This window comes from Eptatretus burgeri, chromosome 16, assembly GCF_056783735.1.
Source record: "Eptatretus burgeri isolate ZD-2024b chromosome 16, Ebu_testis_v1, whole genome shotgun sequence".
Classification (NCBI taxonomy): domain Eukaryota; kingdom Metazoa; phylum Chordata; class Myxini; order Myxiniformes; family Myxinidae; genus Eptatretus; species Eptatretus burgeri.
Window position 1 is genome coordinate 59817121 of NC_140976.1, and position 15012 is coordinate 59832132.

At 36.4% G+C, this 15012-nt stretch overlaps 1 protein-coding gene across 3 annotated transcripts in view; it reads right to left on the bottom strand.

The window, feature by feature from the left end:
* Positions 1–857: 857 nt before the first annotated feature.
* The window catches only part of LOC147011145 (sodium/glucose cotransporter 1-like), a 125737-nt gene continuing 111582 nt past the window's right edge, over positions 858–15012 (bottom strand). Inside the window, exons 16-17 of one of the 3 annotated variants that reach the window (XM_085860343.1) lie at positions 3193–3453; positions 858–1297 (exon numbers count right to left, since the gene is read on the bottom strand). In XM_085860343.1, the coding sequence (XP_085716469.1) occupies positions 3224–3453 (230 nt within the window). In that variant the 3' untranslated portion in view covers positions 858–1297; positions 3193–3223. Of the gene's footprint in view, positions 3454–15012 lie in introns of all 3 variants that reach the window. The other 2 variants (XM_085860342.1, XR_015052524.1) reach the window with 2 other exon arrangements.

Below are 15012 nucleotides of genomic sequence, written 5' to 3' on the forward strand. Positions count from 1 at the left end.
ATTGCTGTCGCGATGTGAGAGTCACCCTTGGAAGGGAGGGATCTGCGGGTTTGGAATCAAACCCATATCTCCACATCCAAAGTGAAAGTACAAAAATAAATGAAGGGTTCACACTCAACTTCAGCCACATCTCTCTTCCCTCGGAGGTTCATGTCCTCATTGATTTAAATTAATTCCTAAAAATTTCAATGAACTTTTGAGTGACCTGTCTACAACTGTCACATCGATTCCAACTCGGAGCATTGTCCATTGGAGGGAAACCAGCCAATCAGAGTGCTGTGTTGTGAAAGCCAGAAACTCGAATGATTTCATCATCCTGTGCACGGACTAATTATCATGACAAATTTGAACTCAACTTTAATTAGTTTAATTTAAAACATGTGGAAATGTTTCCTGTTCTTTCGTTTGCACCACTTGGCTGTGAGTAGAATCATTGGCTGAGGGCGAGGCTGTGGTGCTGATGCATCACCTTCTGCAGGTGAGAGCAGGTACTCCACGTGATTGGACTCATTCGACATTGTTAATCTTGCAGGAAACCATCTCCAGAAAGAGATTTTCTCTGACTTACTGACTGAAGAGAACAAAATGAAAGATGTTTCTTTGGGAGAAGAACATGTCGCAATGGTGGTTATCCAGCATCCTCCTTTCCAACAAACCCACCCATGAATGAAAAATCTCCTTGCCTTCATTGTAATTTTTCTGCCTCATTGCTGTACTTTCAATATTCCACATTTGTTTACAATAAAACTGCTTCGATGCACTTACAAACGTAGCAGATAACATTGATGAGGCTTGCAGTAAACCAAATCCTGTAAAAAATTAATATCTACAAATAAATACATAAATGAAGGTTAAAATCATGGTGTCATTCAAGAAGTTTATTTGTTTGACTTCAATGCACTCAGCAAAGGAATCCAGCAACCAGCAAAGGAATCGATGAACAAAACAGGAAGAGATAAAGGGAGGAAACATGGAAACTGGCAACTCATTGTCGGTTGGGTTTGGAAGGGTTGAGCAATTTGGATTGGGAAGGGTTGGTGGGGGTAATAAAGATCATTGGTCAAGATTGTAAAGGTGAGCCTCGTCTCTTTGACTGGAGATAGTTTGTGCTGTTTTGAGGAAGTAGTACCTCTTCAGATTTTTGTTTCTGTATGGACCTCTGTGTCAGAGTGAGATTGAGATCTTCCTCACTGGAGAAGGTACAGTCTTTATTCTTTATGGTGCACATTCTGGTTGCCCGTCGTGGCCTCACAGATTTCAGTCTCACAATTGGAAGGGTCTGTGTCCCACTGTTACCCTGCGCAGTGAAACAAACAGCCGGGTTAAGGAATTGGTTCATGTCCATCTGTCCGTCATCAGTTTATGATCGAGGAACAACTTATTTAAATCGAATGTTTCATTTTGAACATGAATCAGAAGACAAGTTTTCCGTTTAACAGAACCTCGGCTCAGAATTCGTCTCGATTGTGCATGCGCAGAGAGGAGCGAGATAATTTTTACCTCCACCACCGAAGATGGACGGAGGTTGTTTTCACCCATGTCTGTCTGTCTTCGTTTGTTATTTGCTAAATTGAAGATTCACACATATTGGTTGGTCTGTTCTGTTATTCTGTTTGACTATATCTGCATGTTATACACCTGCAGGTCACATTTTTAGATCCTCGTGGAGGATCTCTAAGTCTTACTCACGTTGTCGTTCTTGTGGACTTTTTTGTTTCACAGCCTACAGTTTTCATCGAAACTTCCTGAAACTTGGCGTATATATGTAAAAATACCCTGCGCAGATAGTAACCATCTCCGATTTTGAAAATTCCTCCGACAAAAAAAGTTATGACCTCAAAATATCTCCGCGAATGGAAATCGCCTAAAAATTATCTCCGAAACTCGGCAAGCTTTTTGAATTCTGTTTGTGGGAATCGAACAGGGCATTAGCAGAGATGAATTATTGCACATATGATACATAACTATGACGTCATATCAATTTTTATGACGTCATTCCTATTTTTTGACATTTTTAGTTTCACAACCCAGAGTTTTCATCGGATCTTCGTGAAACTTCCCATGTATATGCAGAAAGCCGACGCGCAGACAGTAACCATCTCCGATTTAGGAAATTCTTCCGAGAAAAAAAAAGTTGACGTCATAATATCGCCGCTAATGGAAATCGCCTATACCATTATCTCCGAAACTAGGCAAGCTGTCTGAATTTTGTTTGCGGGAATCAAGCCGGGCATTAGCACAGATAATTTATCGCAAACCTGATACATCACAATGACGTCATATTCGTTTTTATGACGTCATCATGAAGAGGACGAGGATCTCAGCTCATTCGAGCTTGTTACACCGATCTTCACAAAACGTCACCACCCTCCCATTGGTAAACTACCTCAGTACCACGTTAAGGGGGTGTAAAATCGAATGGCAATTAAATTTGTCTTTTGACATTGAAGCTGACACACCGGGAAAAATCACAGAACCGTGGGAAAGCATCCGAAAATGAAAATATCCGACAATAAGTGCAGCTTTGTGCTCACCGCAGGTGAACGTAACAGGAGGTCAGTGATGATTGCTTGTAATCATAAAGCTTCTATTTATTATTCATCAACGTTGGAAACGCTGTTCGTTATTGCTTACAATATGTAAGTGTACCCCAATGGTACGTGTATACAATGTAGTCAAAATTAATCAAAGGTGTCAATGTTAACCAAAACATGTAAAACACTCTGATGACATTTACAAACTATATCAACCAGATTTGTTGTGTTCAACATTCCATCATGTAAAACACTTGATGGGTGAAATATTCTAAATTACTAAATGGCTGTGTCCGTGGCAACTATTGTTTATTTGGATTTCACAAGTATTGTGCTGTGTCCGACATCTTTCTTGGTTGTCTGACTGTGAGCAGGATATCTCAAAACGTTATGGAGGGATTCGGATGAAACTTCATGGACAGGTTGGGTGTGTGATGACGAATTGATTCGATTTTGGTGAAGATCTGGACCTGGATCCGATAACAAGAATATTTTAAGTGATAAAAATTTTATTTGCTGGCGATGATCCTTCTACATCGTATATTTTTATTTATTTTAAAGTAAATGACAATGTGATGCTGAAGGAGTTGAACAGAGTGGTGTCGCATGTTATCTTCAATTGATAACCGCTGAAACTGTGTAATGTGAAATAAATCACCTCTCTTGGACCCAAGGCACTTGATTTCAGTTCAGGCAAAGTAGGCCCAGCAGAATACAGCCACACTTAGGAGGAAAAAAACATTGATGTCACAGACAGCTTTCCAAAATGGAAATTCTGCAATGCTTGTCATAGCTTCCTCTTGTGTTGTGAGCTGTTCTTCACTCATTTCTGGCTCTTCACTGCCTCCCAGGCCACAGAACCACATGAGACCTTGGATAAGATACCTCTTACAGGTGTTCTCTTCTGGCTCTTGTGATTCTGCACACAAAAATTGAAGGCTTTCGTTCCATGAAGGATAAAAATCACAAACATAACCAACAAATCCATCCAAGTTACAATATGTATCGTACATAAAATCCACTGCCAATCTTGATTTGTCTGAAAAGATGATATAAAGACAAGCACACTTACCTTTGAGCTGTCTTGTCTAGATTTGATTCCCGATTTGACGATAAACTGTCGGTTCGGTATTTTGCAGACAGAGCATCGCATCACAAAGTATGCCGTCTGTCTCAGGACGTTAAGCTGGGGAAGTCCTGTAGCATTGACTCATCAAAACTAAAGATCTCACGTGGTCTAGTGTCAATTTTCGGAGAATTATCTCTGGACCCCTGGCTAAATTCCAAGTTACAACCATGACTTCCCTTTGGAAGGCAAAGGCAAATCATATGTGTAATCCTTGTCATGAGACTGCCTTGGCAGATTTCATACTAATCACTCATTCTTCATTTAATTAATTTACTCATGTGAGACCTCCACGTAAAACACTCATGAACACGTAGGCAGTCGTCAGGCAGTTATTTCATTTATTGTGTGTTTAGATAGACCCTTGCCCTTTGTTTATGGGGTCAGGAAAGGGGGGGGGGTTGATTAGATGCGTTGTGAGGATCGTCTGTTTATTCCTGGTGTGGTGTCTCCACATGTGCCATTTTAGCCTAGGGTTGGCTTCGTGATTAGGGTGGAAGCTTAGGATGTTAGGGTCCTGAGTTCAAGCCCTGTTAGCCGCTGAATTAATACACCAGGGGGTTGACTCAGCCTGTCTTCCTTCCGAGGTCGGCGAAATGAGCACCAGTGTGCACTCGAAGAGGGGCACTGCATCAGCGACACAGTCATGCGACAAATGACAGCAAATGATAATGGCAGCCAAACTGCCATTCGCAAGAAGACGACGAAGATGTGCCACTTTCAATCGCCTAAATCCACCAACAATCCGATTGATCCAGTCTCAATCCAACAACCCCTCCAACACATCATCGCTCTTTCCTTCAACCCCGCAGTTGGTCATTCCTCCTTTGGTCTGTCTGTGTCCCTCTCCCTCACCACTCAATCCACTCACTCGATTATTCCCTCACAATCATCTGCTCATCAATCCATCTCCAAGTCACCACCAGCTGCCGTCAAACCCCGGATGCGCTTAAGAATTCCTCACTATTGCAAACAGTTAATCCTCCAGGCCTTCACTGCAGTTCCACATTCGGCACACCGGATTCGCTTCTCACAACTCACAGTACAGAGGAACATTTACGTGTGCAAAGGAGTGGCAATATCTCCAGTGACCCCAGAGCCATTTGAGTGTTCGCGTGCGTGGGGAGGAACCATTTGAGTGTTCGACCACGTTGGGGGGGGGGGCGCATTCACCACCAGAACATCACGACGTGGGATTTTTCCATTGCCCCCTTGCTGGGTCCTCCCCTTCGGATGCGCAACAATGGGAAAGGACTGTGTGGATGCTCATATGATTACTTTTGAACTTTTCATATGGTAAATGTTTATACTTGACTGCATTTGACATTTACACATGGTACATGCTAAGGAGCCTCGTTGGTATGCATTACTGTCTGCGCTTTCACTGATGATTTGGCAACAAATGATGAAACCTGTCCGGAAGCTGAAGGGGTGTGTAACATTGGGATTCTTATGGATGTTCTATTTGTGAATGTCTTCACAGCTGTGGAGGAACTCTGGGAACGGTTTTAAACAGCAAAGGGCTTACCTTGGTTAGCCTTTCATGGTTGCTTTATGCAGCTTCTTTGGCAAGAAGAGCACGGGAGGAGTCAAGTTAGTTTTATGATAACCACCTGTGTTTAATTGATTAGGTGAGAGCTAATTGGTTATTCCCTCCAGTGATTTGGTGTTTTATCTGGTTTCAAGATGGAAATAAATTTGGAATGTTACCAACTGCTGTTTGTTTTCATTAAGGCAAGCACACCAGGCAAGGAAGCGAGTGAAACGTGTGCATTGCACTCTTCTTCACAGATTCCTGATCGACAAAATCTCTTCCTGCAACTTCAGCTTTTTCTAAATCCAACAAGGTGTCGGATAGCTCAGATGTAATTGAAAGCATTCTGAAACGGTTGTTGGAGATTTTTTGTTGGAGAAACTTGGTGCGTGGCAAGTATAACTCATGGGAAATAACAATAATTTTTTAATGACGTCATTGGTGCCTTTGTTGTGACGACATAATTGCATATATAGAACGCTACATCAGATCAGTATGAAAAATTTTCAGGATCATGTGGGGATAAATTGGTCCACAGGAAAAGAGAAATCGATGACATCATCGGTCACGTGATTCGGCAGTCATATTCTTTCAAAATCTTCTCTGAAACGGCTAAACAGATCGAGGTGAAACTTTACATGTATGACAGCCTATCCATGAGGAACAAAATGTTCACACATTACGTCATAGGTCACATGGTTTGGCAGCCACATTTGACTTACCGAAAACCATACAAAAATCTTCTTATCCAGAACAGCTGGACAGATCGAGAGGAAACAGATCCAGACAGCTGGACAGATCATACAAATATTCTCCAAGCCTTGTGGATACCAGTGCATTCAAGAATAATTGATGATAATAAGTGAAAAACACCAGTGCATTCACAAATAATTGATAAGAATAAATGAATACTATCAGGGCATTCACAAATAATTGATAAGAATAAATGAATACTATCAGGTCATTCACAAATAATTGATAACAATAACTGAATAATATCAGGGCATTCACCAATAATTGATAAGAATAACAGAATAATATCAGAGCATTCACAAATAATTGATAAGAATAACTGAATAATATCAGGGCATTCACAAATAATTGATAAGAATAACTGAATAATATCAGGGCATTCACAAATAATTGATAAGAATAACTGAATAATATCAGGGCATTCACAAATAATTGATAAGAATAACTGAATAATATCAGGGCATTCACAAATAATTGATAAGAATAACTGAATAATATCAGGGCATTCACAAATAATTGATAAGAATAACTGAATAATATCAGGGCATTCACAAATAATTGATAAGAATAACTGAATAATATCAGGGCATTCACAAATAATTGATAAGAATAACTGAATAATATCAGGGCATTCACAAATAATTGATAAGAATAACTGAATAATATCAGGGCATTCACAAATAATTGATAAGAATAACTGAATAATATCAGGGCATTCACAAATAATTGATAAGAATAACTGAATAATATCAGGGCATTCACAAATAATTGATAAGAATAACTGAATAATATCAGGGCATTCACAAATAATTGATAAGAATAACTGAATAATATCAGGGCATTCACAAATAATTGATAAGAATAACTGAATAATATCAGGGCATTCACAAATAATTGATAAGAATAACTGAATAATATCAGGGCATTCACAAATAATTGATAAGAATAACTGAATAATATCAGGGCATTCACAAATAATTGATAAGAATAACTGAATAATATCAGGGCATTCACAAATAATTGATAAGAATAACTGAATAATATCAGGGCATTCACAAATAATTGATAAGAATAACTGAATAATATCAGGGCATTCACAAATAATTGATAAGAATAACTGAATAATATCAGGGCATTCACAAATAATTGATAAGAATAACTGAATAATATCAGGGCATTCACAAATAATTGATAAGAATAACTGAATAATATCAGGGCATTCACAAATAATTGATAAGAATAACTGAATAATATCAGGGCATTCACAAATAATTGATAAGAATAACTGAATAATATCAGGGCATTCACAAATAATTGATAAGAATAACTGAATAATATCAGGGCATTCACAAATAATTGATAAGAATAACTGAATAATATCAGGGCATTCACAAATAATTGATAAGAATAACTGAATAATATCAGGGCATTCACAAATAATTGATAAGAATAACTGAATAATATCAGGGCATTCACAAATAATTGATAAGAATAACTGAATAATATCAGGGCATTCACAAATAATTGATAAGAATAACTGAATAATATCAGGGCATTCACAAATAATTGATAAGAATAACTGAATAATATCAGGGCATTCACAAATAATTGATAAGAATAACTGAATAATATCAGGGCATTCACAAATAATTGATAAGAATAACTGAATAATATCAGGGCATTCACAAATAATTGATAAGAATAACTGAATAATATCAGGGCATTCACAAATAATTGATAAGAATAACTGAATAATATCAGGGCATTCACAAATAATTGATAAGAATAACTGAATAATATCAGGGCATTCACAAATAATTGATAAGAATAACTGAATAATATCAGGGCATTCACAAATAATTGATAAGAATAACTGAATAATATCAGGGCATTCACAAATAATTGATAAGAATAACTGAATAATATCAGGGCATTCACAAATAATTGATAAGAATAACTGAATAATATCAGGGCATTCACAAATAATTGATAAGAATAACTGAATATCAGGGCATTCACAAATAATTGATAAGAATAAATGAATAATATCAGGGCATTCACGAATAATTGATGATAAGTGAATAACACCAATGCATTCACAAATAATTGATAAGAATAACTGAATAATGTCAGGGCATTCACGATTAATTGATGAAAATAACTGAATCATACCCGGGCATTCACAATTAATTGATGAAAATAACTGAGTAATACCAGGGCATTCACGATTAATTGATGAAAATAACTGAGTAATATCAGGGCATTCACAATTAATTGATGAAAATAACTGAGTAATACCAGGGCATTCACGATTAATTGATGAAAATAACTGAATACTATCAGGGCATTCACGATTAATTGATGAAAATAACTGAATAATACAAGGGCATTCACGATTAATTGATGAAAATAACTGAATAATACCAGGGCATTCACGATTAATTGATGAAAATAACTGAATAATACCAGGGCATTCACGATTAATTGATGAAAATAACTGAATAATACCAGGGCATTCACGATTAATTGATGAAAATAACTGAATAATACCAGGGCATTCACGATTAATTGATGAAAATAACTGAATAATACAAGGGCATTCACGATTAATTGATGAAAATAACTGAATAATACCAGGGCATTCACGATTAATTGATGAAAATAACTGAATAATACCAGGGCATTCACGATTAATTGATGAAAATAACTGAATAATACCAGGGCATTCACGATTAATTGATGAAAATAACTGAATAATACCAGGGCATTCACGATTAATTGATGAAAATAACTGAATAATACCAGGGCATTCACGATTAATTGATGAAAATAACTGAATAATACCAGGGCATTCACAATTAATTGATGAAAATAACTGAATAATACCAGGGCATTTACGATTAATCGATGAAAATAACTGAATAATACCAGGGCATTCACAATTAATTGATGAAAATTACTGAATATCAGGGCATTCACGATTAATTGATGAGACTAATTGAATAATATCAGGGCATTCACGATTAATTGATGAGACTAATTGAATAATATCAGGGCATTCACAAATAATTGATAAGAATAACTGAATAATATCAGGGCATTCACAAGTAATTGATAAGAATAACTGAATAATATCAGGGCATTCACAAATAATTGATAAGAATAACTGAATGATATCAGGGCATTCACAAATAATTGATCAGACTAACTGAATAATATCAGGGCATTCACAAATAATTGATAAGAATAACTGAATAATATCAGGGCATTCACGAATAATTGATAAGAATAACTGAATAATATCAGGGCATTCACGAATAATTGACAAGAATAACTGAATAATATCAGGGCATTCACAAATAATTGATGAGAATAACTGAATAATATCAGGGCATTCACAAATAATTGATTAGAATAACTGAATAATATCAGGGCATTCACAAATAATTGATAAGATAACTGAATAATATCAGGGCATTCATGATTAATTGATGAGACAAACCGAATAATATCAGGGCATTCACGAATAATTGATTAGACGAACTGAATAATATCAGGGTATTCACGAATAATTGATAAGAATAACTGAATAATATCAGGGCATTCACAAATAATTGATAAGAATAACTGAATAATATCAGGGCATTCACGAATAATTGATAAGAATAACTGAATAATATCAGGGCATTCACGAATAATTGACAAGAATAACTGAATAATATCAGGGCATTCACAAATAATTGATGAGAATAACTGAATAATATCAGGGCATTCACAAATAATTTATTAGAATAACTGAATAATATCAGGGCATTCACAAATAATTGATAAGATAACTGAATAATATCAGGGCATTCATGATTAATTGATGAGACAAACCGAATAATATCAGGGCATTCACGAATAATTGATTAGACGAACTGAATAATATCAGGGTATTCACGAATAATTGATAAGAATAACTGAATAATATCAGGGCATTCACAAATAATTGATAAGAATAACTGAATAATATCAGGGCATTCACAATTAATTGATAAGAATAACTGAATGATATCAGGGCATTCACAAATAATTGATAAGAATAACTGAATAATATCAGGGCATGCACAATTAATTGATGATAAGTGAATAACACCAATGCATTCACAAATAATTGATAAGAATAACTGAATAATATCAGGGCATTCACAAATAATTGATAAGAATAACTGAATGATATCAGGGCATTCACAAATAATTGATAAGACTAACTGAATAATATCAGGGCATTCACAAATAATTGATAAGAATAACTGAATAATATCAGGGCATTCACAAATAATTGATAAGAATAACTGAATAATATCAGGGCATTCACGAATAATTGATAAGAATAACTGAATAATATCAGGGCATTAACAAATAATTGACAAGAATAACTGAATAATAACAGGGCATTCACAAATAATTGATAAGAATAACTGAATAATATCAGGGCATTCACGAATAATTGATAAGAATAACTGAATAATATCAGGGCATTCACAAATAATTGATAAGAATAACTGAAGAATATCAGGGCATTCACGAATAATTGATAAGAATAACTGAATAATATCAGGGCATTCACAAATAATTGATAAGAATAACTGAAGAATATCAGGGCATTCACGAATAATTGATAAGAATAACTCAATAATATCAGGGCATTCACAATTAATTGATGAGACAAACTGAATAATACCAGGGCATTCACAAATAATTTATTGGAATAACTCAATAATATCAGGGCATTCACAATTAATTGATGAGACAAACTGAATAATATCAGGGCATTCACGAATAATTGATAAGAATAACTGAGTAATACCAGGGCATTCACGATTAATTGATGAGACAAACTGAATAATATCAGGGCATTCACGAATAATTGATAAGAATAACTGAATAATATCAGGGCATTCACGATTAATTGATGAAAATAACTGAATAATACCAGGGCATTCACGATTAATTGATGAAAATAACTGAATAACACCCGGGCATTCACGATTAATTGATGAAAATAACTGAATAATACCAGGGCATTCACGATTAATTGATGAGACTAACTAAATAATATCAGGGCATTCACAATTAATTGATGAAAATAACTGAATAATACCAGGGCATTCACAAATAATTGATAAGAAAAACTGAATAATATCAGGGCATTCACGATTAATTGATGAGACTAACTGAATAATATCAGGGCATTCACGATTGATGAAAATAACTGAATAATACCAGGGCATTCACGATTGATGAAAATAACTGAATAATACCAGGGCATTCACGATTAATTGATGAAAATAACTGAATAATACCAGGGCATTCACTATTAATTGATGAGACTAACTGAATAATATCAGGGCATTCACGAATAATTGATGAAAATAACTGAATAATACCAGGGCATTCACGATTAATTGATGAGACTCACTGAATAATATCAGGACATTCACGAATAATTGATGAAAATAACTGAATAACACCAGGGCATTCACGATTAATTGATGAGACAAACTGAATAATATCAGGGCATTCACGATTGATGAAAATAACTGAATAATACCAGGGCATTCATGATTAATTCATGAAAATAACTGAATAATACCAGGGCATTCACTATTATTTGATGAAAATAACTGAATAATATCAGGGCATTCACGAATAATTGATGAAAATAACTGACGAATACCAGGGCATTCACGATTAATTGATGAAAATAACTGAATAATATCAGGGCATTCACAAATAATTGATGAAAATAACTGAATAATACCAGGGCATTCACGATTAATTGATGAGAATAATTGAATAATACCGGGGCATTCACGATTAATTGATGAGAATAACTGAATTCTCTGAAATAATTGAAATGTTTTTGAATGAAATTTTTTTTTTGCATTTTCTTCCTTGGATCTTGTGGAGATGGGTTGTTGTGGTGTTCGTGCAGGCATGATGGGCTGAATGGCCTCCACCTGTCTTGGAATTCCTTGTCCTTGTTGATTAATTGCAGGGTTTTCACGAATAATTGATGAGAATAACTGAATAATGCCAGGGTATTCACGAATAATTGATGAGAATACCTGAATAATACCAGGGTATTCACCAATAGTTCATGAGACCAGGTGCAATTCTGTTGACCAAATAATCCATCAAAACCAAGCCTGATCCATACTGTGAAGACTGGAAATGTTGCCGTTGAAGAGCATTCAATCAAAGATGGAGTTGACATGATCTTTCAATGTGCTTTGCTTATTAGAAAAGCCATTGAACAATATCAGTCCTGGAAATTTGGTGGATCACTCCGAACAGATGATTCTGATGTAGTTCCAGATGAATTGAGGTTTTTGATGACGTGGATAATACAGGGAAATGTTGAATCAAGCTCTGATACATGTGAAAATCCACTCAATAAATCCATCATTCACCTGTCACAGCAAATACTACAGGCCTTCAAGCCAAAAAAGAAAAACAGGTATCATACAAACCAATCTACATCTGCTGACTTGAGATCCCACACTGAAACTCCACTAGCTATGGGCATGTCCCTGCATTGCTACCACAACAGCAGAAGCAAAAAATGATAGATGTACTTGCCAATATCAATGCTGGCATTTCATATTCCCAAACATTGGATAAAGTAACCCAGATTGCCTCAGCTGTTCAACAGAATTCCAATGCTGAAGGTGGCATCTATGTACCTCCCGGTATGAATACGAAAACACCCTTCAGAGCAGCGATTGATAACATCGATGCCAATGTTGACACACCTGATTGCAAGGATTCCTTTCATGCTTTGTCAGCATCTATTTTTCCAGAAAGAATCAAATGATGCCTTGCCAGCAAATGAGCCATTGCCAATGCACAACGCACCACTAACAAAATTGAAAGATGTTCCCAAAACTATTGTGACATTAGAGGATTGTTCCATTGTTGGGAACCCAAAACCCTTTATGAGCCCACACTATCCAAAGTATGCCACACTCAGCCATGGGTAATCTGTTGCACAAGCCTGAGTTCAGGATCTTGCTTGGTTGATTGTCTGCCATTCAGCCGCAGTTGTGCACAACCTGAACCTGCCACAATGGAGGATGGTGCTTTCCAGATACAAGCCATAAATGTACAGAGTCCCTCTGTGGACAACCTTCAATTATAAGGTCAGTCAAAACCTCAACAACATGCAAGACAAAGTGCATGTCTTGCCATTGATCAATGCTACTGTAAAAGATTGGAAGACACTGGTAACATCACTCATGCAATTGACAAAATCAAGGAACTAACCAGAGCCAGAAGATGAACAGCCAGCCTGTGTTTGGTTGGACGTGGACCGATACAAATGTGTGTTGAAGTTTCCATTCCTGGATGAAAAGCATGCTGGTAAATGGGAACCATCTCCTGGACAGTTCCCTGTGACCATATGTGCTCTTCGGTGTCTGGGTGTCACGGTTGAATGCAGCGGGCTTGATACAGTGTGGCTTGAGGCTGACTTGTACAGCAGTGTTACTGTGATACAGATCTTGAATGGAAAACACTACAAGAGGGCCATTGAGTGTCATATGATCACTTGGCAGGCCCTGCATGATCAATGGCTGGAGGCTTTCTTCAAAGAATATGGCTAAATTGCTGAAAGCCTGAAAGAGAATCTCAAGTCCCTAGCTGATGCATGTAACAGTGACCATTCTGTTCAGGATGAATACTCGCACCTCTTGCAGACCTTGACATCAATGGATATTCAAAAATTGGTTGATGACTTTGTTGAATCCAGGTCACAGTACCCAGTGTACCAATGGTTTCTCAAGTACATGAGACAAGTTCAACTTATTTTTGCATTTCTCCATGGTACCTGCCCAAAACACTGGAACCTGCATCTCTCTTCTCTTGAAGAATTGCGTATTTGGTTCTTTGCCTACTATCAGGCTTGATGATGCACAAATGTACCTGAATACATTGCCTGAATGTGTGATTCAGAGGAAATGAACTCCCAGATTTTGAATTTTTTTCAAAGAAGGTGGATTCACTGTTCAAACTGGAAAGATTCTGTTCACAGCTATTGGAGTAGACCAAGCACAGGAGCATGTCAACAAAATGCACAAAGGTGAGGGAGGTATATCAGGGATAACCAGCAGAGCTTTGGCACATCAGAACTTGCCAAGCTGTCTTCTGAAACAGATCATGTAAGGCCTCACTATGACAGAAAGGTCCCATCACTGATTTCAGCCAGTCGAAATTGGATCGACAAGAAAGGAATATTCAGTGCCTCAAAGATGTCATCATCCGAAATAATCTCTTTGATGCGGATATGTTGAATAATAAAATGAGAGATAAAGTGATCAACATTACAAGCAACATGGTAATTCCTAAGGACATCACCGAGAATATCCTGAATGCAGAAGCTGGAAGGAAGGAAGCACATGGAAAGTTTACGAATGATAGACTAAAAGGACATGGAAATCTATGAGACAAGATGAAGAAGGTCAAAGTACAAATGTGGATGTCAGCTGGAAAGGAAATAAGATCAAAACATGGAAAACAAGAAATTGTGATGAAGGAATCTGCATCGATGTTTGCTCGCCTTCTTGTCATATCACGATCTTCTCGTGATGTTGACCGGAAAGAGGTAGTTGGTATGTATGAACTTTCTACACGAACAATGTTCTCATGCAAGCTGGAGGTCTACTGCATCCATGTACAGACTAGTAACAACTGGCTCATGACTTCATTAATCAGATGGATACAGATGGTGACCCTATCAATATCCATCTGATGGACAATTAATTAAATATATTTGGACAATTAATTAAATATATTGAACTGGAAAACATTACTAGTAACTCAATAAATATTTTGTGTGGTTCCTGCATAAATAAATGGAATAAACACTGAAATTAACACAAACTGGTGGCCATTTTGGATATATTAATCATGAAAATTACAAGCAAAGTGTTTAATTCGCATTGAAAGACTTTTAAAATACTTATTTCTATTTAACTGGACCATCATGTTTATCATTACAGGAATGATAAAATGTGAAATAA